This window comes from Denticeps clupeoides, chromosome 11 (assembly GCF_900700375.1).
Source record: "Denticeps clupeoides chromosome 11, fDenClu1.1, whole genome shotgun sequence".
NCBI lineage: Eukaryota > Metazoa > Chordata > Actinopteri > Clupeiformes > Denticipitidae > Denticeps > Denticeps clupeoides.
This window is the reverse complement of record NC_041717.1, coordinates 9,208,679-9,233,732: the sequence shown is the minus strand read 5'-3', so window position 1 is coordinate 9,233,732 and position 25,054 is coordinate 9,208,679. Positions and strand designations below refer to the sequence as shown.

General features: G+C 41.7%; 2 protein-coding genes across 4 annotated transcripts; one reads left to right on the top strand and one right to left on the bottom strand.

Annotated features, from left to right (window-relative positions):
• Positions 1-856: 856 nt before the first annotated feature.
• ak8 (adenylate kinase 8) lies at positions 857-23,858 on the bottom strand. Of its 3 annotated transcripts, XM_028995454.1 has the most exons (15): positions 23,658-23,674; positions 23,172-23,222; positions 22,985-23,070; positions 22,782-22,866; positions 22,298-22,347; positions 22,085-22,195; positions 21,134-21,202; positions 12,202-12,283; positions 11,823-11,894; positions 11,159-11,362; positions 9,265-9,396; positions 8,647-8,736; positions 5,725-5,866; positions 1,237-1,317; positions 857-1,165 (listed from the first exon to the last, which is right to left on the bottom strand). In XM_028995454.1, exons 3-15 carry the CDS (start codon positions 23,066-23,068, stop codon positions 901-903), a joined length of 1,467 nt encoding a protein of 488 aa, XP_028851287.1. In that variant the 5' UTR covers positions 23,069-23,070; positions 23,172-23,222; positions 23,658-23,674; the 3' UTR covers positions 857-900. The 3 variants fall into 3 exon arrangements, with proteins under 3 accessions (XP_028851287.1, XP_028851288.1, XP_028851286.1); XM_028995455.1 differs by lacking the exon at positions 23,172-23,222 and having other exon boundaries at positions 23,658-23,858; XM_028995453.1 differs by lacking the exon at positions 23,658-23,674 and having other exon boundaries at positions 23,172-23,423.
• On the top strand, positions 23,038-25,044 carry spaca9 (sperm acrosome associated 9). The gene is made up of 3 exons (XM_028995456.1): positions 23,038-23,694; positions 24,337-24,539; positions 24,668-25,044. The coding sequence occupies exons 1-3, from the start codon at positions 23,551-23,553 to the stop codon at positions 24,966-24,968; spliced, it is 648 nt and encodes a 215-aa protein (XP_028851289.1). The 5' UTR covers positions 23,038-23,550; the 3' UTR covers positions 24,969-25,044.
• The last annotated feature ends 10 nt before the right edge of the window (positions 25,045-25,054 follow it).

Below are 25,054 nucleotides of genomic sequence, written 5' to 3'. Positions count from 1 at the left end.
GGCAACATCTGAGTAGAGTTCCACAACCAGGCTGTTAACATGTTTCTCTAACCATGGCACTTAACTCCCCCTCCCGAGCGGCATCGCACCAGTGACCTCTGTATGTGGTTGGGAAGTGAGCGAGGGCTGCAGGAAGGAATCTTTAATAATCAGAGAGACGCTTGCTCCTGAGCGCGCAGGTGCCAAGGCAGAACTAATTCCGGACTGCTCAAAGGGCCCGAACAGGCCGCATTTTACTGCTACATTAATTAAACAAAGTTATAATTAATGTGGGGGCATAATGCCCCTGGGGCAGGGGATGGACAAGAACCCAATGTGATTAAGGGGATAAACTTGAAAGGATTTTGATCTCCAGAACCATTTTTTTTTTTTTATTTGTTTTTCTCGGGACAAACAATGCAGTACACAAAACAACCATGCATGTGGGACAGAATTGTGAAGACTACAGCAATGTCTCTAAATTCCGAGGTTTCACAATATAGAATTATAATTAAGACACATTTTAATATTACTGTATATGGTGTTAAGAATTCTTGGTACAGACAACATTTTCAGGATCATATTAAGTATAATCTGTATATTTTCAGTGCTACCGGAAAATAAAGATTGTAGCTTTCATTCCACCCCAGTAAACATTTCTCAAAAGCAAAGAATGTGGTGCTGCTGGTTAAAATGTTGTATTTCTACAGCATAGCGTGCAGTGGCAGTACAGGTTTAATTTTGCGTTTTTCAGTTTACCCCAAAGCTGTTCACCACAACGACCACCAGTCAGACGAACCCAACACAGTGAGCACCACAATGAAATCTGATTCATTTTATTTCTTATAATAATACAACAAGATGAAAGTCAGTGTTGTCATTTGTTCATTTTATTATGGTTTTATTATTGGACCATTCCAATCAGGACATATTCTGTATCATACCAGAGACAGAGAGCCTTCTGGGTAGGCGTCTCACTACATGACTCTCCAGCAACTCAAAAATTGAGTGGGGAGGAAGCTCTGCATTGACATTCACAGCATCAGGGTAGAATTCATGCAGCAACGGGGCACTTTTCCAGTAGTCCTTCAACCGGATCCTCAACTGCCCCTCCGAGTCCTTTGGCTTGTGCCTTAGACGGGCCTGCACTCTCTCACTGGGTGGAGGCTTGTACACGGAATGGTACCTTCCAGACATACACAAGGAAATGAGCAAAAAGATTACCCTGCAGCTTGTATATTACGTAAAAAGACTTACCTTTCCCCTGTGACGGGATCAACCGATCTTAGAGCGATGCGCTCCATTGCAACATCAGCTGTCATCTCCAGAAAGAAGACTCTGTGAAAAACAAGCACACATTTTTCCTTATGGACACTTCTTAGGTAAATATGAAATCATGGACAGCAGATGTTCTAAAAACATTTGAAATTCAATTTATCACAAGATCCAATGGTAAAAGTGTAAGGCCCCAAAAATGAATGCATGTTGCTTTCAGCAGAAGGGAACAATCACAACACTTTCGTATTACAGACAAAACAAAAATAATTCATGAGCAGGACGACCGAAAAGAAAATGAATGGAGATGTTTCCCTAAGGAGCAGGGGCATGTTGCGCTGAACATAGGGGTCCGTCTCGGGGTACAACCCAGAACTTCTAATGGTCTGGCCAGGTGGAGAAACATCAATTCCCCGGTCTTGTCCCTCTCGACCCCATTATGACAGGGGCCATCTCGGAATCTCCTGAGGGCGACGGTCTCCTCTCAGCATCATGCAATTTTCAAGCGAATCTGAGAAGAGGCTCCCCTGACCCGCTGGTTTAGGCGATTTCAAGTGATAAAAGGTAAACACAATTGTGGTGGAAAAGATACGCCCGGTTTGGAGGGGCTTTATTCTCACACTGTTTGAGATCTGAGATGGGAAATTTGATCAAATATTACCTCCTTTGTCTTGCTCCAACAACCTGTTTGTAAAGAGCAGACGGTGGCTGATTTTACATTAAATACAGCAGGTGACAGGATGGAACAATAATTATTCATATTTTTGTTCATTGTGCTTAACTGAACATATGAAAAAGCATGGGCAGTGAAACGTAAAAAACTTGCTACAGTATGGATGCGACTGATGTGTTTGTGCTCACTTAATTATTTTGGAAAAAAAGGGGTGTCCTGAATTTTTTATGAATATTTGTCTTTACAAAAGAAAGAGAAGAAATAATAACTACTCTGCAAAGCTATTAGAATTAATATTAATGCCACTTCATGAAATATTCATCAATCTAGAAGAGGATGATGGCGAGTGAGTCTGATGTAGGGAGCCGGTGTTTTTTTTTTTTTTCTGTCTTCTTTATCTTTTTGTGAGGAGGGAGATTGAATGAAATGAACTGATTTACATTGAATATTGCTTACATGAACTAAAACAAGCAGCTGCCAGACTTGAGCTACAGCACATGATCAAAATGATACGTGAAATAACTGTGTGTGTCAGCGTGTGCACGTGAATGAAGAGCGTGGAAAAGCTCACGAGGGTAACGATGTAAAATATATACATTTGTATTTGTGTGTGTATATATATATATATTTATATAAAAACTTTGGTAGAGTCCCAGTAAAAGGATGCCTCCTCTAAAGCGCTTTGTATTTAAGCCTCCTTCCTCAGCGAGGCTGATCTAAGACACCCGGTTCATCCGATCCCTCTCTTTCGCTGTTTTCCCCCACCGTCCTCTCCCTCCATTTCCTCCCATTCCATCTACGCAAATTAAGAAATTAATGAGGGATAGATTCTTTACAGGCGGCCCCTGCAATGTTTACCACTGATTAAATTATAATGCCGGCCCTGTTGTATTATTTATAAGCCAATTAGAGGAAGTGTTGCTTGATTTGATGGGGAACGGACACATAAAATACATTTAACTAATAGAGAGCAAGAGAGTAGCAAACAGCGCGGCGGGAGGAGGGGCGCGGGGAGGGGAGGGAAGGGCCGAAGCCGACTGTACGCCGCTCTCTAGGATTACGTGGCTAATTGCCCTGCTTTATCTGCCTGTCACGGATAGGCATGCATATTTTATTGTTCCCAAAGACTTTGATTGTTTGCACTCGTGTCAGGGCTGTAACAAGCTGACGGCTGGCCAAACTGGAGTGTAGTTAAAGACCGGCAGCAGGGGTGGGAGAGTGGCCGAGGGGGACCATGTATGAGTTAACTAGCCAGGCACGTGGCCAGGCTCGCATTTTGACAGAAGGGAGAGCGCAGAGACGGCAGAAATGTTGTCCCACTGCGCGCAATCGTTGGGAATCGTTTTTTTTTTTTTTTTTTTTTTCCAGAGTTTGAGGGTCTCCGCCGCGTCCGGGGGTTTTCGTGTTACTCGCTTCCTGTTTGCCCACACTGGTTCGATTGCGGTTTGCGAGGCCGCATTTTCCTTGATTGATCAGCATTTGAAAGGCGATCAGACACTTATGCAAAAGAGGAAACTGGAGGAAAGGCATCCTCAATTATCTGATGAGGGAAGTTTATCTGTGGGGGTCCTTTTTCCTTTTCTTCCCCTCCCTTTTTTTCTTGGATCGGGTGGCTGCTTTAACATAACAAAAGACCAGCCAGCTAACTCTACCTGACATCTTTCATTGTAGCTTACCTGAAACCATCCAGAGCTGCAGCAGGTATGAAAGAGGGGGGTGGGACCTGCTTTGAAGTATTTATGCCAGCATCTGCGATGTTTTGCTCAACTTACCCCCAACAAAAAGGCATGCATAAACTGTTTTTCCTTTCGACAAAAGGGGAGGGCGATGCGCTTTCAACAGCAAGTCAATTAAGGCTCATAAACTCTCGCAAAGCATGAGCCCTAGATTAAGTTGACAGCGACATCAACCGCTCATGCTGTTCAGCATTTAGAGTAACTAACCGCTGGTGGCCTGGCCACGTTAAAAGTAGGGCTTCTCCGTTTCAGCGCCTTGTGGTCTTTGCCTCGGCCCGCAGATACGAATGTGGGCTAAAATGAAACAGGTCACAAGAGCTCTTCAAGGAAATGGGTAAAGAAATCCTTTGCGACCCCCCCCCAGTGGCTCCCCATTTAAAACTGATATGTCTCTGACTGACTTATTTATTTGCACTAAAGCCCAAGTAACTGGATAGCTGTTAATTAATAAAGCTGTCAGGTAAATCACAGCAACCAGGCCATCATCATCCCATCAGTAACATTATCTTTCCATTGTTTCACCGCAAGCCTAACCATGGGCCTCTAAATCAATTAAGCTAATGCTATGCAAATGAGGTCTCCTGCCATTAGCAACAACGCCAGGGGCTGCTAATGGAGTAATTGAACCTTTTCTGGAGAGCGGCACTGAAGGACACTCCCACACTATTTTGCTGACATCTGTAATCGCAGTTAACATTGGGAAATAGGGGGCCACAATGGGATGACCTACAATTATTATCTCATAATGTTGCACTTGTTGAAGTGTCCACTTATCCAATCTACAGAAAAGATGGCCTCTTTTACAGAAGATTTCAGGATTCCAATGGCATCAGTCAATTATACAATTTTTACATTTGTTATATTTATCAATCAGTCATCGTTAGACCGATTGATTCCAAAAGGGTAAAATGTGAATTCAGTGAATTAAGACCAAATAAAGGTATAATTAGTATGGCCATTACTGGTAGAGATGAAGACAGTTATCTGCATTTATAACAAAATAACAGCATGTGCCTAACACAATTCCAAATATGATTGGTTTTTCTGATGGCCATGCAGAGGTTTCATCATAATCATTAATCATTCATTGGAGGTCTGATCACATATGATGACAGTTCGTAACCCAACTTTAGTCATTTCATCAATCCCCTTGGTTGTTTTATTTGCTTTCCATGGCCTTGGGATGTGCCTTCCGACAATGGTTGGTAGAGAGATGAGAAGGTATTCACAGCATACATCTTTCTTTTTCTTTAGATACCAGAAGCAGTGGATATACTAGGATTAGCCAGTAATCCAAAGTACACACATTCAGTATTAATGCAGGTCCTGTCATTAAAGCTAAAGCAGTTGCAGCTATTGATTTAAGTTACAAACCAGCTGCAAATATTATCACAGATCAATGCCTTTAGAAATGAGGAATCAACCTATACATTTTAATGTAGGTAAAATTACATTCTATTTACTCAATTGTGTTGCAGCATTTTGTCATTTTGCAGACAATTTTTTTTTAAATAGATAGAATGAATCAAAACATCTAGTCTTTGTCTTTTGTCTGAATTTTATTGAATGTGTTATCCACAAGCAGGGATACTGCGCAGGCTACATGGAAAAAGTCAAAAGAAAGCAAAGAAGCCCTCTGGCTTCCAGTCAACCAGGAGCTCTGCCCACTTTATATCATCAGCTGAAGCCAATCTCACTGATGCCCTGTCCCAAGTTTCAACAGCACGCCACACCCTGGCTATATAGGATATGCTGCAATAATCTGAGAATGCCATCAGATCCCTGAGGCAGATGATCTCAAGGGTAACCTGAGAGATCTGTGATCTGAGTCCAATCACACAGCAGTATTTGGGATAATTGCAGAGGAGCAAAATCACAGATAGTGGCACATTACACGCACGGCGTAAAGTCACGACCTTATTTCCCTACTTATTTTCTTTGTTTAATAGAAGCACCATTATTATAATTTACTTCAAGGTAACAGTACCGGCCGCACTTAGGCCAGGTAACTGAGAAGCAAACAACCAAGCGTTAGGTTTAATATCATCGTGGCAAACCCACCTGCTTGGGATGAAGTTGGATGCTCTGAGTTTTTGCGCCTGCTCCACATCCCGGGGAAAGCTGTGCAGAACCCAGCCTCGAGTGGTGCAGTCCAGCTTGCTCAGCCGATCTGTCAGGACCTGCAGCACCAGGTTGTCCGGCACTATTCAGAAAAAGTATTTAAGGTGACTATAACTGAAATCATACATCATATTCAATGCATGTTTTTTTGTCTCTTAAATAAAGAGATGGCGTGATTCCACTTGTAAAACATCTATGCCTACAGGGAAAAATAAAAACTGACAAAAATGCATAAAGGAACACAGACTACAACATCATATATATCAAAATATTTGAGATGTTGTTGGGAATATCGCTCTTATCTTGAGCGTAAGAACAAGAGAGCATTAAGTAAAGGGAAAGAGAACATTTCAGAGGAAGCATAGATAGGAAAATCTATAGAGAACATGGGTCAAAATAACATCTTTTTATAAACAATTCCTCATTGATGTTTTAAAAAAAGAGATTTATTCATATAAAAAGAATGAAATGGCATTAATATTGTCACTCAAATTCATATGAACCACCTTTTAAAGAACACTTCAGACACTTTTTTTTTTTTTTTTTTTTTTAGAGAACAAAAGGAACTGGCTCCTGCCTGACGGGCAACATAAGTGAACTGTTTAAGCTGATGGAGCCAGGAAGGTTAGACCAAGGTGCAGTTTCTTGCACAGAGCAAATTCACAGGAAGGTGGCGGAGGGAGGCGGAACGCTCTAGGTAAAAGAGACAACAGACAATGGAAAGAAATAAATAACCGGGGTGACGGAAAATAGAATGGCGTTCTTAAAGTAAAGGAAGATGCACCCAGGGGGTCCCTGAAGCTGGTGAAAAATTAAAGTCGACGGATTCAAACTGTCCAATTTCCACATCAAACAGTCAGAGCTTCTTGCGCCTGCTGAAGTGGCTTCAAATGTCAGGAAGCCTGGAAAGGGCTGCTTCTCCCTCGCCTCTGTTCACTCACTCGCTTTTTTTTTTTTTTTTCTTCCTAAGACTGTTTTCTATTTCCTTAATAATCCTGGTCTCCAAATCCCCAAAGTACTGTACTGGTTACACTAGCCACTGTCTCTCCTCTGCCTAATTATACCCATGTGAGTCCATTAATCAACCTGTAAATTATTTAGGCGAGCTCCTCTGCCTGCAACCCACACTGTCAGAGTGTAGGGGTGAGGGAGCAGGGGGAAAGAGAGAGAGAGAGAGAGAGAGAGAGAGCAAGAGCGAGGGAGAGACAGAGGTCTGTGAGTGGTGCAGAAAGCTTTCCCTTAGGATACCGCGGCCCAGTTCAACGAGGTAAGAGAGTAGCAACACTACATTTACATGAAGCATTCTTATGCTTATGTTTCCCCACAAACAGACAAAGCGCAAGCTCATGAATACATGCAGCAGTGACAGTGAGGCGCAGAGTCGGATAAACATATTCTGCCGGGCCTGACACCATCACTGTCCTGTGTGGATATTGTGTGTGACATCAGTATATTTATCCAGCATTTTGTGTCCAACTGCAAACTGAGTGACTGGTGTCACATAATAGGTTTTTACTTGCACACTCTCATTACTCTATTGATACTAAGATTAGCCCTGTGCTCAATATATCGATACTAGGATGTTTCATAATTAAAGTCTGATACAAGTATTGTGAAGACAGTGCCAATATCAACTAATACTAGTGCAAACAGTCACTCTAACTGACAGGGGCAGGTAATGGTATTTATTCATTAAGTTGTCTCATATGTAAAATTGAAGATGATTAAAATTTAAATAAGAAGAAACCATTTGACACTTGAAATGTGTCCTTTTATTGCCTCTGAATCATAATACTGATATTGATAATATTAAGAGAAAACAAACTTTTGATGGACACTGAATTGTCAATTGTCAGTCCATCAATTTGACTACATCTATACTTTACATAATAATTTATTTTTTTCTGTGACATGATACTCTGATCTATGATTTATTAATAAAAAACATTGCAGGAAACCAAGGACAGACTTGGAGTGGATTTTCTTTACGTAACGAATAATCCTGCTAAAGATCGGTCACCCCCAGCTGCACCACAAGTCCTCATTATCGGCCCCGAAACATCAATTTGGTGATTTTTTCAGTCCTGTGGTGTCGAGCTGTCATCCATCCTGTCTGAGGCCGGTGACAGGACAACAGGAGTTCACAACTCCAGCGGCCCCGTCACCAACGCACACGCACAACTGCTTGGTGCCCCGTCTCTGGGGAATGTTTATTAAATTAATAAAAACTTGCTCAAGGCGAGTGGCGGTGATGCCGGCCCTTGGTACGGCGGTGATTGGCACCCTTGCGGGCTCCCCGGACTCCCAGGGGGCAGATCTGTTTGCTTCAGCTAACTGGCCGTGACTGAGGAGGCTACAGCACAAGATCCCAGTCCCTGCTTTTCATCACCAGCATGTTTTCAATTCGTTAGAGGGGCAATGCGAGTTGGGGGAGCCCCTGTGAGGAAGATATGAATTATAACAGAGAAGAGAGCAAAAGAATAAGATAAATAAAACACCTAAATAAAGTTCACACACCAAAAACTCCATTCTAGTGTTTACTCTCAGCAGGGAAGGCCTAAACTAGGTCAAATGCATTAAATAGAGCAACAAACGACCATTATTGGCACGTTTAAAAAAGGAGGGGGCAAGAAAGTAACGGTCTGATCCTGGCTAGACCCTTTTACATCGCTGTGATCCCATTATGCTCTGCAAAATAAATTATATTATATGTGAGGGCGTGGATTTTTGCACTAAGGCATAATTACAACAATTGGAACAATTCACACACTTCATCTTCAGCCAGCATCAGAGTCTACCTCCCAGGACTTCTCTTTCCACAGAGCGTTCCACCCCTTTGACCGGGAATGCGGGTACCCGTACCTTGCAGTCCAGACTCCAGGTAGGGTTTAATGAGCTCTCCCACGCTGGTCTCATCCGCAGAAGCTGCTCTCAGAAGCTCTCCACAGTGAACTACAAGAGCACCAGGCAGACAGAGAGACAGAGAAAAAGCCGGAGAGAGGGGAGATACGATGGTATTAAAATTTAAATGAATAGAATACACAGTGTGACCTTTAAGGTTGTGAAAGTAAATAGAATAACAGAAAAAAAAAGTCAGAGAGCTTATCTTGCTATCAGTGTCACTGAACAGTCAGATAGAGTGAGAAAAAAAAACAAAGACTTATGCACAAGCAATGGATTACTTGTGAAGCCTATTACAGAAGGAACCTTGCAGGAAAATTGTAGCGCTCAGGGCAAGACAGTCAGCGCTCATAGTACATATTTCTCATCAAAGCACAATGAATCAATACTGAGTTTTCTAGGGGGAAAGAAGGATTTTATATTTTTTCCTACAGAAAAAAATTGCACCAGAAAACGCAGCACCTAAAAAACAACCTGAACACCTTTCCCCCAACTTTTTTCTTAAAGCACCCGTCGGGTGAGTAGTGTGTGTGTTGCAACAGTGCTTTGACATTCTATGTATGGGGAGTGTTCACTCACTGTTCACCAGGTCGTACTTCTCAGCAATTAACCGAGCCTGTTGACCCTTCCCTGAGCCGGGGGGCCCGATAAGAAGGACCCTGGGAGCGTGAAGGGCAGCAGAGTGATGACGGGACATGACGTGTGTCAACACTGCAGAGAGAGCAACACAAGAATGATTGATATTTCACTGATTAATATTGCTCAATATAACAGACAAGTAACAAATGAAAATTTGAGGAATGAAAGAATCTGAGGTATTTTGTTGGTATGGTCCAATTAAAATGCTACAAACACTTAAAAACCAATCCAAATCTTACAAGACAATTGCAAGGGTGCTGATATTGCTGTTAAATGTTTAATTGCACTTGATAAAACAGCACTTATCTCAGGGCACAGCATCCTTTTAAATCCTATTCCCAGCATAATTAACGGCGATGCTGGCTAATCTGAATATAAAAAGGTGATCAATAAATCATGAGAGGCTTCCTTTCAGGTCCGCAGGGGTGTTTATTTGTTGCTTGACACTCTCAACAAAGCCAACAGCTGTTTTCAGCTGGGCTGCTGCACAACAATGCGGCACCTTAGCGCAATATGCCTCGCGTTTAATGTGCGGTAATTAGGAACAACCTAATTATAACTAATGACCAGCTCTCTCTGACTGCACTCGCTGCTAATTGCTAACAGCAGTGATAAATGGCAAATAAGCAGAAGAAAAAAAAAAAGATTATGCTCTAAAAGGCCAAGTCAGGGGAAAGCTGGTAAATGCTGTAGTCAAACTGCGTTTGTAGCTACGTATAATCAAAATGCACGATGACAGCTGTACCAAGATTTGTGTTCCACTCTTGACTTATGAATACTTAATAAAAGCGATATCTCCCAAAATGTTTAAACTCCCCGTTTAACTCAATCAAGCAAATCAGACGTGATTAAATATAAATCGGGCCATAACTGCTCGTCCCCAGACCACGCATTTACAAATCAAGCCCAGAACACTGGACCATTAGAGAGATAAAAAATAGCTCTGCTCTCCCAAACTCTCTAAAGTGCAATCTGAGCCTCATTTTCATGCGCAGCCTGACTGGGCAATGTGCTCTCGATCTGCTCAGACACTTTTCTGTCAGGGAGGGAAGCTCTCCACTAACTGGGCCGGTTTAAAAAAATCTCAATAATAAATCATTATCATTCCAAACTACAATAAAATGCATTTCAGAGGTTTAAGAGCCTAACAGAAAGCTACCCATTACAAATATGTTAGTAATGTAGCTACCAATATATTAATCTGTGGTTTATATGAAAATTTCCAAAATGTTCTGATTATTTATTACATATAGCTCAAGGATTATGATTTGAAATCGAAATGGTCAGAACAGCATACCCATTTTCCCAAAATGTTCTAAGATAGAAAGTTCTCTGGTGAAACAGTGTACTGTGAGTCAGACTGTATTCTACAGGTATAAGAAACTAGAGAAGGCAACTCCAACGCCTCTACCATCCTATTACAAAAGGAGGGGAAAGTGACAGAATTATTTTGTCAAGTTGAGCTGTGTAATGTTGAGACAGGTTGTATTCAGACAACTTTAATGGCATCAGTGATGACTGCTCATCGTTCCTCAGCCCACGTGGGACACCTTTAGCCCACAGCATTGCCTAAGGCTAACTCCCCTGACCATCAGCCAACCTGACAGAGGGGGATAGAATCACAGTCTCCTTAGAGCTGTGCTACAGTGTTGACCTGCTACCAGCGGGAAGAGAACTACAGGGGTGACAATGACTAGGCATGGCAAATTAATGAGACCGTATTAGCATAAGTGGGGTGGGGGCTGTAGAAACAGAGCATATCCTAAACTGTCTGTCTGGTTTTATGTAATACAGTCCACTTCTGTAGATGGTATAATGCCACCAAGGTTCTGACCTTGTGTGAAAACATCAACATCAGGTTGGTCAGCGTTGATCTTCTTGAGGCAGTTCTGGTAGGTGCGCTGCAGAAGGAAGACACTGCGGTGGTATTTCAGCAGTTCTGAAACAGTGTGCTCCTCCATCACGTGGATCTCTGGACCTGTTAGGCGACTCTCCACCTCTTGACTGTCTGGCTGGATGAAGGTCACATGGTAGATATCTAAGGGGAAGGGGTAGAACAAAATGAAATGGGAACTCAGACTTTAGCATTCACTGTTATCCCACTGTTCTTATTGTAATGGAACTAACTCAACCGCTAATCCTACGCCTGAGGTTATTCTAAGATTAACAAGGTGCTATCCACTTCAAAATGGTGAGCAAAGAGTTTGGTGTGAAAACACGTTCTGATTCCTTCAAAAACCTATAAGATAAAGAGTCAGCAGTAATAAGGATAGAATATATACCCCCCCATAACAAATCTGCTGGGAGTGAAGCTTCTCTTCATTATAGCTTGGCTTTGTAATACCCTAAGGACTTCTTCAAGAGTCATGGCTGGGATTCAGCAGACAGGTACTGTACTGCAGAGGTTTACGTATAATGAAAGTCATGCTAACAAGGGTTCGACTTAGCTGTCAGTCAATTCACTAAGTATAAAATTCATTTTAAAACCTTGATATTACCTCCGGTCACAGGGTCTATCCTCTTCCCCAGACTCCTCTCAATCAGAACAGCATCTGGTGCTTCCAGCATCACTGCGTAGAAATCCAAAAAGTCAAACTGCTGTGTTTATAATAAAATAAATAAAAATGGTTTCAATTATTGACTCAACAGGCTGCTGTTACAGCCTACACATTGTTTACAGATTCTCATTTTTTTTTTTTAGACTTTTTGACAGAGTCCAATAACAGATAAGATATTTTATTAGCCTAATATGTCTAATGAATGTCACAAATATATTATTTGTAATAATCTCTATGTATCTGTATGCTCCTAAATGATAACAAAGGGTCCAGCATTCACCCATTTAAACCAAATGTTGGGTTTTCTTTTCATACTAACCAACATGTTCAGGTATGACACCAGCTTCCTGAAGACAAAGTGCCTCTTCACGAGTCCTCGGAATGCCTGCTAGTACCCAGCCCTGCAAACACACATGCTGAGCAGAGGGATCACAAGCCTTACAAATATGTTTCCGGTTTGCCCCGCAACAACCCCTGCTGCTGCAAACCACATAGCCACCACACCATCACCATCACCTATAATCCACACCCACTCTAATCATCACACTACAAGGCTCCAGTGCACTAATCAGTGGGTGTCTGAGCTTCAAACCTTCAGGCACCCGTTCAGAGACTGTTTCCTGCATGCTTTCACAGGACTCTGCTTCCCTCACTTCTGGTCTGATGACCTTCGACAAATGCTTTGGGATGATGCCTGTAAAATGCTTCTTTTGTATATTTTGTGATTATAAAGTGACTGTTTGCCGCACCTGGGTTTCTCGACTTCACCCCTTCCCCATGGCATCACAGCACTGATGGATGTTCAAATGGAGAACCGGGTCACAAAATAGTCACTAATTTCCTTGCAACTCTTGCTGAAACCATGGTCGTAATTTACCTGCTGGGGTAACAGACTCAACGGTTGCAACCACCCTCAGTCCTGACAGCACACACAACCTTCCCTGAATCAGTGCCTGCTCGAGAAGGACCCTCACCTGTCAGACCTTTGGCCCCCTACACTTTTTAACCATTTTTTGTCAGTCCAGTTTTTATACCACACCCAGACAGATGACAAGAAGATCGCAGTGGTGACCAACTGGCTGTTTGAGGCGTTGTTGTGGGTGACCTCCCTGTGGCAGCATGAGGACCTAGTGCTCAGCTTCTATGACACATTTCAGAAGATGTTCCAAGCCACTTTCAACAATCCAGGGCCAGGTCAAGACAACGAAGAACAGGTCCTGCACATTCGCCAGGGAAGTCAATATGCCTCAGAATATGCAATGACATTCCAGACCATAGAGACGGTGATGTCTGTTTAAGCCCTGACTCTGGGGTGGTCAGGCCTTGCCTGCAAAATCCATCAGACCATCATCTTCTTCCTGGGTTATGTCGTCAGGCTTGAGAGGGTAAGTATGGCGAGGACTCAGGTAGAGCCACTGCAGGCTTGGCCATGTCCTAGACCATCAACAAGCTCAGGAAGTTCTTTGGATGACATTGGATGTTGTCCAAGTTAAAAAGACGAGAGAGGGAACACAGAATGAAAAAGGAAAAACAGAAAATCACATTGTATGATTTTTAAAAAAAAATATTTTGTATATGGTGCAGAAAATAAGTATTTGGTATCTACAAACAAGCAAGAATTCTGGCCCTCACAGATTATGTTACTTCTTCTTTAAGAAGCTTGTCTATCTTTCATTCATTACCTGTATTAATGGCATGTGTTTGAACTCAATAACTGTTTATAAGACACCTTTAAACAGTCACACTCTAAATTCCACCATGGCCAAGGCCTGAGAACCATCTAAGATTGTACACCTGGAAAAGACTGGGACAAGCCATTCTACAATAGGCAAGTCGTTTGTTGAGAAGAGATCAACTGTTGAAGCAATTACTAGAAAATTAATCACTGACAATCTCCCTTGAACTGGGGCTCCAAGATCTCACCTCATTGAGTACAAATGATCTTGAGAACGGTGAGGAAACAATTCCCAGAACTACACGGGGGGAAACTAATCCTACTCTTCCCTCTGAAAATTCGACAACTACTCTAAATCAATTTTCTAAAATCACATCTGATGAAATCATTCAGATTATTTCCACAGGCAACCCAACCACCTGTCCACTAGATCCAATACCTTCTGCAATGTTTCAAACTATCTCCCCTGACCTCATCCCTTTCATTTCTTATATCATAAACGGCTCAATCTCATCTGGCCACGTACCATCCGCCTTCAAAACAGCCAGGGTTCTTCCAATCCTAAAGAAACCCACTGCTGATCCTACAGACATTAACAATTACAGACCAGTTTCCCTCCTCTCGTTTCTATCCAAAATCCTTGAGCGCTGTGTCTACAACCAGCTATCACTCCATTTATCACAGAACAACCTCCTGGATCCTAACCAGTCTGGCTTCAGAACAGCTCATTCCACCGAGACTGCCCTTTTGGCGGTTACCGAGCAGCTACATGCAGCCAGATTGGCAAAACTGTCATCAGTTCTTATTCTCCTTGACCTATCTGCTGCATTTGACACCGTTAACCACAAGACTCTCTTGTCAATCCTGAAGAGGCTTGGAATTCGGGGCTCAGCATGGCAGTGGTTTGCTTCCTACCTTGATGAGCGATCTTACCAAGTGACTTGGAAAGGATCCACCTCTACCTCACGTAGACTCTCCACTGGTGTCCCTCAAGGCTCGGTGCTAGGTCCTCTCCTTTTCTCCCTCTACACGAGATCACTTGGTGAGGTCATTTCCTCACATGGATTATCCTACCACTGCTATGCTGACGACACACAACTCCTCTTCTCCTTTCCTCCCTCTGATCTACATGCTGCTTCCAAAATCTCTGCATGTCTAACAGACATCTCGTCTTGGATGGCAGCCCATCACCTCCAACTCAATCCCACCAAAACTGAACTAATATTCATTCCAGCAGATTCTTCACCACATCAGGATCTTGCTATTTACCTAGACAACTCGCAGCTCTCTCCTTCTGCAACAGCCCGCAACCTTGGCGTAACAATAGACAACCAACTCTCCTTCTCAACTCACATCAGCAATCTTTCCCGCTCATGTAGATTCCTTCTCTACAATATCAGACGAATCCGCCCTTACCTGTCAACCCAGGCCACCCAACTACTGGTTCAGTCCTTAGTAATCTCACGACTGGACTACTGCAACTCCCTTCTAGCTGGTCTACCTCTATGTACCATCCGACCTCTACAACTCATACAAAATGCAGCAGCACGACTGATCTTCAACCTTCCCAAATTCTCCCATACCACCCCTCTGCTACGTTCCCTTCACTGGCTCCCAGTAGCTGCACGCATCAGGTTCAAAATACTGATGCTGGCCTACAAAGCCAAACATGGAGCAGCACCATCCTACCTCACAGCCCTCATTACACCTCGCACTGCACCTCGTCTACTCCGAGCCTCCAGTACTGCTCGCCTGGTCCCTCCATCTCTGAAGGTAAAAGGAAAACATTCATCCAGACTCTTCTCCGTCTTGGCCCCTCGGTGGTGGAATGAACTTCCCCTCGAGGTCAGAACAGCTCAGTCACTGAGCACCTTCAAACGGCAGCTCAAGACCTTCCTCTTTAAAGAATATTTAGATTAAATTGTAATTTTCTTGTCAAACTTTGTGTACAGAATCTACAACAGAGTGAATTAAATAGATGTATTCATAGTTGGGGTCCTAGTGAACCGGAATTGATCTCTTCATCGATGGTAACTTGAAAGCACGTTGTAAGTCGCTCTGGATAAGGGCGTCTGCCAAATGCCGTAAATGTAAATGTAAATGAAACTGGTCAAAATCCTGCAGCACTTGAAAGGTCCCTGTGCTTAAACCACCACATATCCAGGCCCATCTAAAGTTTGCCAGAGACCATCTGGACTATCCAGAGGAGGATTGGGAGAATATCATGTAGTCAGATGAGACCAAAACAGAACTCATGTTTGGGAGAGGGAAGAATGCTGAGTTATATCCAAAGAACATCATACACACTGTGAAGCAGGGGGTGGAAACATTATGCTTTGGGGCTGGGACAGGACGACTGATCCGTATTAAGGTAAGCATGAATGTATCATGAGATTTTCCATCATGAGATTTTCCATCCAACGATTATCCCAAACACATTGCCTGGGTAACAGAGAAGTGGCTACATAAAAAGCATTACAAGGTTCTAGAGTGGCAGAGCCGGTCTCCAAACCTCAATTCAATAGTGCTCAACAAAACATGACAGCTCTTGAGACTATCTGCATGGGTGGTAGTAGCCTAGTGGGTAACACACTCACCTATGAACCAGAAGACCCAGGTTCAAATCCCACTTACTACACTTAACCCTAAGTGTCTCCAGGGGGACTGTCCCTGTAACTACTGATTGTAAGTCACTCTGGATAAGGGTGTCTGATAAATGCTGTAAATGTAAATGCATGGAAGAATGGACCAAATTGCCATCTGCAAACCTGGTCAAGACCAACCAAGGTTACATTGCAAAGTATTACAAATGGTGAACTTTTGCTCTTGACCAAATACTTATTTTCTACAAAGAAATTCTTTTAAAAATCAGAAAATTATTTTTTTTACATTCTGTCTCTCAAAGTTGAAGTGTACCAATAATGAAAATGACTGACCTTTCTCATCTTTTTATTTGGGACAACTTGCCCCACTGTAGTTTTATTGTTACACCCTTAACAAAACCACAGAGGCAGCAGTGGTCACTGGAAGCACAGAAAGCTTTTGAGAGGCTTTGGACAGGCTTCACCACCACCCCACTGCTAAAGATGCCAGACTCTTCTGTGCCTTCCATCATGGAAGTGGACACCTCTGAGACTGGTCAGGTCAAAGGTCAGGTGTGCCTCTCAAAATGTTTCCGTAAGACTTCTTTTCCAAGAAGCTGAGGAACTATGATGCACTCACACTTGAGGAGTGGAGCCACTGGCTAGAGGGCACCTCTGTTCCAATGGAATGCAGCCCCGACTGACATGCCAGTAGCAGATGACTGGTTCAGGACCTTGGAGAGCATGTGGGGGTCCATGCGCACAACAATGAGTCTACTCGTAGATCGCTGTCATTGGGACCACCCAAACAAACAGCCTGTGGACAGGGTGTGGCTCAGCCACCCATCTTGTTGCAAGCCGGATTCATGGGACCCTATAGGATTATATGCCAGGTGAATCCTGTCACATACACAGGACGTTGGCATTGGACATGCCACTGGAAGGTTTGCTGCCCAAACAGGAGGTTGAGGGAGAACCACTGTATGGGGTCTGATGCCTCCTGGACGCACGTCGCTGACAAAATTACCTCAACTTAAATTCCACTGGACTTATCGTTCTGTTCTTCGGTCCAGAGGCCACCCTCCTCGCAGACCAAGGGCAACATTGGGGGTACTGATCACAAAATAATCACTTACCACACCCACTACGCTAATCACCACACTACAAAGCACTCATCAGTCAGTGTCTGAGCTTCAACTCTACAGACACATTGAAAGACTGTTTCATGAATGCTTTCAGTTCAAGGAAGCATCCAGTCCGACAACCTGCTACCAGCAACAGGTACACCCTTTACGGGCATCATCCTGTTCTCGTTTTAATTATTTTGTAATGATTGTGACTAATAAAGTGACTGTTTTCTGCATCCTTCCCCACGGTATTACAGTTTCACTGAGGCAAGTATTTACCCTTCAGTTGGTGTTTTAAGCATTTGTTTTTGGATGAACTAATGGTTAGGTGTATGTAATTAATCTAAAATTGGGACCGCAGAACTAGCAAGAAAAAAAGATTATAAGGTTCCCTGCAGTGAGGCAAATGGAGGGTTAAACCAATAAAACCATTAAGAAATGTGCAATTCTCCAGTTCCTCTTCCCTATTCTTACTTAACTATAAAAAAGATCATAAGAATTAAGGGGAATAGCATGCATATCATTCATTAGTCACAAAATAAAAATATATTTATATAAATCCTCTCTTTAATAGTCTCCTAAATCCCAAAGCTTGGTGCGCAATAGAGTGAGAAAATAAAAGAGTAAAAGAAGCCTTCTCCCTCAAGTGCTTGTTAGGGCCAACTTATTATTGCCACGAATAATCTTAAAATAAATAAACAAAACATTTATAGATCTAAGTATTATCGGAGGACCAAAGGGTGTGGTGCCGAGTTGCCAGTGTCTGTTTGAAACCAGTCTTTGCTTTTGTGTCTTTGATCTTTAACAGTGAAACTGTCCGCAGCTCGCAGGTTTCTTCTTACTAGCTATCCCATTAAATGTCTGATTTCCTCTGTGCCAGGGAGGCCCATGAGCCGAACAGGATAACACGCACATCCAGATTGTGGGGGTGTCTAACTTCCTGGAGGATGGAGCGAGCCTGGTGAGAAACAATCATGCTCTATGATGTCAAATCACAGGCGCTCTACAGGCTGGCCAACATGGTAAGCAACAACACGTGGAGGCAACAACTCCATGTATCTCAGTAGTGTAACTCAGTCACCTTCCGACTATAATTTTTTTTATTACAGACAAAATAACTTTTCCTTTTCCTTAAATTCTTTTATTTATTGAGGGAAATTACACTCAACTTTACTAATAACAATTTAGTTTTTTTCTGCATTGTTATAATGATTGTCGATGTAGTTTTGTTTTGACCCAGACAACTCTGTATGAATGATTGAATTATGAAAAAAGGGAGAACTCTTGCTTAAAAGAAGGTCTTGAGGGCCAAACTGAACTGGCAGTCATGAGCGCGGCTAATCCAGGGTAAGCAGGGTGAGTATTCAGACAGTGTTTCATTCAGTCCCAGTCCTGCGGCTGAGTCTGATTGAAATTGTAATGAGTGAGCACTCGCCCAAACACCACTGCTCACCTTGGACCCTCTGCTCCGGCCCTCCTTCCAAACTGCCCTGCTCCCATGAGCCCTACCCACGGCCTGCTCCATTCCGTTTCATCACACATCAAAAGGGACGTGGTGCTCGGCTCAGCCACAACCCTGAGACATAACATCTGCAGCAGGGTGCTGTATCACAGGAGGGACATGCGAGGAGCAGATGTCACCGAGCGCTCGGCAGCAGGCAGGGGGAGGTCGTGGGGAGCTGAGCGAGACAAGCTGGAGAAAGCACCAGCCCCCCAACCACATTTCTGTGGCCAGCACACAAAGATCGGAGGCCTTCTGAAAACACCTCTTTTGACTGTACAATTAGGCAATTAGTCACCAGTCTATTAATTTTTTCTTTAATTCTAATTATTAAAAGGGTTTCCTCTATGTATAATTTTTCATAAAACTTGTGCCTGACTAAATATTTATATAGTCTAGAACATATGAAATATTTATAGTTTTCTCATCATTTAAAATAATTAGTTTTAAATTATTTTCTTATTTCACGCTATAAAAACAAGCACCCTCCTCTCAAGTAGCTGGACTTTACAGCACAATGTAGATTTTTTTATAAGTAGCAATTATTTTGCAGAATTTTTTTGGGGGGTGGGGTGGGGGGGGTGGCGAGTCATGCATTGATGATAAAAAGGCTGCCTCAGAAAACCACCTCTGCAATATTTAAAAATGTACTAAGTCAGCCCTTTGTACATGCATCAGTTTTAATCATGCAATTTTGCATAAATCTAAAAATCTTGCTATAAAAATCTCTTTTTTTATCGCTATTCATTCTGTTAACTGAGTTAGTGAAATTAAACCACTTTAAAACCTAATTAGGACCCTTGCATCCTCCAGTATTCAAGGCCTGTAATAGTTGAATGGACTCATACAGAATTGTTAGTTCATTTTTCTGCTCATTATCATTCTTCCTAATACATTCCTTCCTCACTGATTTCCCCCTAGATTACAAGTCTAAACTTTTACAAACCTGAGCCTCTCGAGACAGAGGGGAGGAAGACATAAGGCAGTCAGAGAAGAGTTGACAAGAAAAAGGATGAACCAGGTGACCTAGATTAAACATAATTATCATTCAGCGTTGCTTAAAAAACTAGATGGGCATCTTTTAAAAACATATCTATATATAACAGTTAACGAGGCAACATATAAATGGCAGATCAATTAAACCCAGCAGCACTAACTTCACTCATAATTCAAGGTGTCAATCATTTTCTTTCCAGCAGCCCATTCATCTGCTTGAAGTCAGAGACCATGAGATGAAGGAGCCCTTGTCTCTGACAGACAGTACCACTCAAACCTGAGCAGACTGAAATGCTTTGTCAGTTCCTGCCTCAGTGTTATGCAGGCTACTGAGAAGTAATTAAATAAGGAATAAATACCAGCAGACAGTTAGCCTGAAGGGAAAAACATCCATTACCAGATTAAACGAAAATACTAATCATAAACTGCTGAGATTAAAAGGCGAAAGTTAAGGGATGCTAAGCGAAAAGTTTAGTAATTTATTCATGGTAAGTAAAGCCATTTGCAGAAATTAGACAAAAAAAAAAAAAAACACTTTATCATTTAAATCATTTGCATATTTCCCCCACTTTCACTGAAGATTACAGCCACTTCACAGAGGGGCATTATGAAAAGCGAGGACGTCTATTTTGATGGGGATGATGCTGATAGTACTATTTAAGATGAAAGACTGGGATTTTGTGGGATGGATCACTAAGTTGAGCAGTAACACTGTGACATTAGATCTCGTATCAGAGGCAGGTGTGTGTGTGGGGGGGTTGATGATGGAGAGGAGGTTGAAGGACCCCTGGGGAAGATAGAGACGTCCCACCGGGGCTGCAGCTACACTTGTGCGTAATTAGTTTATTAAAGATTGCATAAGTAAACAGAAAAATGACAAAAAGGGCATATAAGCATGCAATAGTTTCTATGCTGGTGCAACACACTCTTTGTTTTCAGACATAATGAAGCTCTGAGGTGATTGTCACGTGATAAAGCAGCTGTAATTGTTGGCTGCATAAGCGGTGAAGTAGAGAATACCTGTAACTGTGGGTACCAAGGTCTCTTTTAACGAACTGTTCTTTCATGTTGCATGTGGTTTTTTTTGCCATATTGCATAATTAACCCATGTGCTATCTGTTCAACCGGCAAATGAACATACCACACATTTTTCTGTACTTTGTAAATTCAATTTCTAGACTACACACAGTATAGTACTTCTTTAGTGACACAAGTGCGGCAGTGCTACCACAACATAATATTTAAAGTTATATTGACTGCTTTGAGGTGAAGACTTCACAGTGATTGTCATTTGACCAAGTGTAAAGCCAAACCAATCAACCATACCGTTGGTATTCCTCTGCTTTTGCTAGGAAAATTTCACTGCTTACCCGCTGGAAACAGTCAGTTTTAGACAGCCGCTGTCTGATCAGTTTGACCCATAGTTCACATGGAATATCCTGAAGAATACAAAAACAAAACATAAAATTTAGATTTCGATCTCTGCTGCTTTTGTCGAGTGGTTTCAGTTGGTTTTCGGTCTCAGAAGCATCTTGATTTGAGAATCACTGGGGATAGTGAGGCTGACCAAGGTTAAGGGGAGGGAAAGAGCGAATGATAGTAGTGAGGAAGGAGGCACTGCCTGCCAGGCACTCTGGCCTCTGAGCTGGCTTTGAAGTATTGTCTTGAGAGGAAAGCTGATGGAGAGCAGTGGGAGAGGTGGCTTCAAACATGCACATTGTGATTCCATGTACAGATACTGTACCATAAGAAATTCATGGACAGATGCTGGTAAGGAGAACATTGTAAAGTCTGGTCTCCCTTATATTTTGGTTACACCAAGAACTAAATGTTACTAAAGGGAAAAATAAATTAAAGTATGCAATTCAGTTATTATGCACCCTGTTCATGAACCATATAAAAAACTTGATTAACCGTGACAATCGCTGCCTTTATTATACTTTCTACTGGATTCAAATGGGCATCTTTTCAGACATCGGAAAGTTGCATAAGAAGGATAGTTAAAATAATTAAGCCACTGGGACACTACTTTTTCCAGACATCACTTATGATTCTTTTAATGTATTTTAATTAAACCAATGGTTTTATGGCTAACTGGTTAGCATTACATTTGCATTCTCAAATAAGAAAATAAAATCTATTATTTGCTTAACAATATTTTAATCACACACACACACACACACACACACACACACACACACACACACACAACACACACAACAAAATAATAAAATGACAAAATAAATAAATAAATAAATGTTGAACAAGTGACATTACTTAAGGCATTTATTATTTTTTAAATAATTTGCTGAAATTATTACCTGATTTGTTTCTATATACTGTTGTGCCTGCTTGGTCAGGTCTGTGTCTTCTTTCAAGAGATTGCTGGCATTTATGTGGATCGCACCAGTATGCTCATTTAATCTTTTAGCCTGTTATATATAAAAAAAAGTTTGAAATAACAAAAATACTTTTTTTATATTTGTCAAGTAATTACATAAATTGAATAAACTGACAAAAATAATTGTATGTACCATAGTCTTTTTACCAGATGCTGGAGGACCAAGTAATACAACTCTGGGCACTTTGCAAAGGAAAAATAAATCTTTCAGTGCAAAATGGAACACTCAAGATTAAAACATGCATGCACATTTACAAATATTCAGAAATTATTTAAAAAATAACCCATAACTCATAATCAAACTAGTAAAGGATAACAAAAAACTGTGCTATAACTAATAATAAATAACTATATAATTAAATAGTATTTTTATAAAATCCTGAACTCTGCTTGAAATAAAAAAAAAAGAAAAGAATAGATATCTACGGTTCAAACAAAACCATGTGCCCGTGTCTTTTTAAATTAGAGTTGTAGCTCCACCTAGCGGGAGTATTCCTGTATTACTATAAAAAGCCCAATGTCTAATAAAAATATGTATCACAGGCTGTGATGTTATGTTATATTTTATCATTATTCTATAGAGTATTAAGAGCAGGCATAGTTCATTGAAAAGTTACCGTCAGGACTACTTTCTTTCAGCAAGCCAATTAAATATTGAATTGGATCATCGGGTTTATCAGTCGTGAGACTCGTCATCAGAAACTGCAATGGAGGGTTTCAAGAGACACAATAGTTACTTCACATACTTTCGTTTTTATAGACAAACATTTTGCCTTTATGGAAATATGATCAAATGCAAGGAATCCATAAGAAAAGAGACCTGCATCAAGTCGAATATTTCGTGTTTGTCAGCATACGTCGCCATTTCAGGAGGTATTCTCAGCGGCTTCGCAGTTTCATCCATGGCTGCGGAAAAAAACGTTGTCGTTTCTGCGTTACTGCAACAGAACACGCCGCGTTTCATTTGTTGGAGCGTTTTTTCACGAACACAGCGAGTTTGCGCTCACCTTCTCTCACGCGTTACACCAGCAGTTAGCCTAGCGCTCGCCTGGCGACGCCTACAACACCAGAGTTATTCAACCAGCTTACGTAGAATCCTGCACACGGCTAAAAGTACACTTGCCTAAAACCACAACCAAGTCATGAACAAAGAGTCCCTTTTGTGTGACTCCAAAGAGCCGTGGCGTTATGTGGACGTTTTAACAGGGATGACGGGCGAAAAGCGACAGAAAGACGAAACTGCCGTTTCGTGATGTCACGTTGCCGGGCAACACGACAACACTGGTTTCTGAGGGTGCGGTAAGAAATATTCATCCGCTCGAAATTACAAATTCGCAAGTGCATAATTTAATCACATATAAACTCCTTGTGGGGGTGAGGACCACAATGAATGAGGTGAGTAAGGCGCTAGCGGCCATTGAAGAGAAGCATGAACGTTTCAAGCAACAACAGTTCATCTTCATCTCAGCTCTAGAGCGTTCACGAGATCTTACCTTTGAAAGGACACAGCCAGTCTCTTCTGTTCAGCAGGTGAGAGGAGAGTTTACAGTCGTGGCCAGAAGTGTTGAGAATGACGCAAAAACTGGTTTTCACAAAGTTTGCTGCTTCCGTTTTTTTAATATGGAATTTGCATATACTCCACAATGTTAGGAAAAGTGATCAGATGAATTGCAAAGTGATTCGCACGTTAACACAAGTGAGAGTGTTGACCAGCACAAGACTGGAGATCATTCTGTCGTGCTGATTGAGTTAGAATAGGAGATCGGAAGCTGTAAAAGGATGGTGATGCTTGAAATCATTGTTCTTCCTCTGTTAACCATGGTTACCTGCAAGGAAACGCGTGCATTCATCATTGTGTTTTATAAAAAGGGCTTCACAGGCAAGGATATTGCTGCTACTAAGATTGCACTTAATTCAACCATTTATCAGATCATCAAAAACTTGAAATAGCTCTTGAAATTCAATAAAAGCCTTTGAAATTATAAAATGCTTGAAATTATACTTCAATACACCAGAGAAACAAGTGACAAAAAGATATAAAAACACTGAAGCAGCAAACTTTGTGAAAACCAGTATTACTGTAATTCTCAAAATGTTTGGCCACGACTGTATTTATTCATTGCAGTAATCCATTAGAACAAACTGAATGAGTTTCTTCTTCCACACATGCAGGTTCAAAAGTATATTAACCTGCACTGCCACAATGCCACAGACAGGCGCATTTTTTCCCTTTTTTTGGAGATTGTAGAGGATTTGGGGAATGTTACTGCACTTCTTCAATCTTTTAAGACTGAACAAAGACCTGCATGTGATTCACTGGAGACCTGCAAAATTCTTCTAGGTCCATACCATGATATCAGCAATCTGCGGGCAAGGTTTGTGACAATCTGCACTTTTATTTTATATTACAAATATTTAAAAGAATCAGTGAACCCATTAAGATCTGAAAATTTGCTTCAGATACAGGCTCATTGTTTTCTCCCCCATTATCCTTTTTTAACAGATATCCACACAACGAATTGAACCGACTAAGCTGCAATGAAGCCAGAAATTACTATGGAGGTGTTGTGAGCCTAATTCCATCGGCTCTGGACTTGCTTAAGACAGCCAGTGCTGCCATGAGGACTGCCGTAGAGACCCAAACCATAGAGATCACAAAGGATGAGATTGTGGAACAGAACACTTCATTCTACCGCACAGGATCATCATCATCTAATAAGACTAAAAATGCATCTTGTAAGACCAGTAAACCAGTGGCTAAAGGCATAGGTGGATGGCATGCAGGAAAACCAGCCTGGAAATAGGATGCAGAAGGATATGAAGTCTAATACATTGTAAAGACAAACAAATGTGAAAATCTGCAATAAAACACAAAAACAATGGTTGCTGA

Coding starts and splice junctions, on each gene's coding strand:
- spaca9 (XM_028995456.1), top strand. CDS start 23,551: ATGAATGAGGTGAGTAAGGCGCTAGCGGCCATTGAAGAGAAGCATGAA. Junction 23,695..24,336: donor CAGTCTCTTCTGTTCAGCAG/GTGAGAGGAGAG, acceptor CCACACATGCAG/GTTCAAAAGTATATTAACCT. Junction 24,540..24,667: donor ATCAGCAATCTGCGGGCAAG/GTTTGTGACAAT, acceptor CTTTTTTAACAG/ATATCCACACAACGAATTGA.
- ak8 (XM_028995455.1), bottom strand. CDS start 23,068: ATGGATGAAACTGCGAAGCCGCTGAGAATACCTCCTGAAATGGCGACG. Junction 11,363..11,822: donor GATAGACCCTGTGACCGGAG/GTAATATCAAGG, acceptor CCTTCCCCTTAG/ATATCTACCATGTGACCTTC. Junction 1,318..5,724: donor TCCAACTTCATCCCAAGCAG/GTGGGTTTGCCA, acceptor TGTTTTTCACAG/AGTCTTCTTTCTGGAGATGA.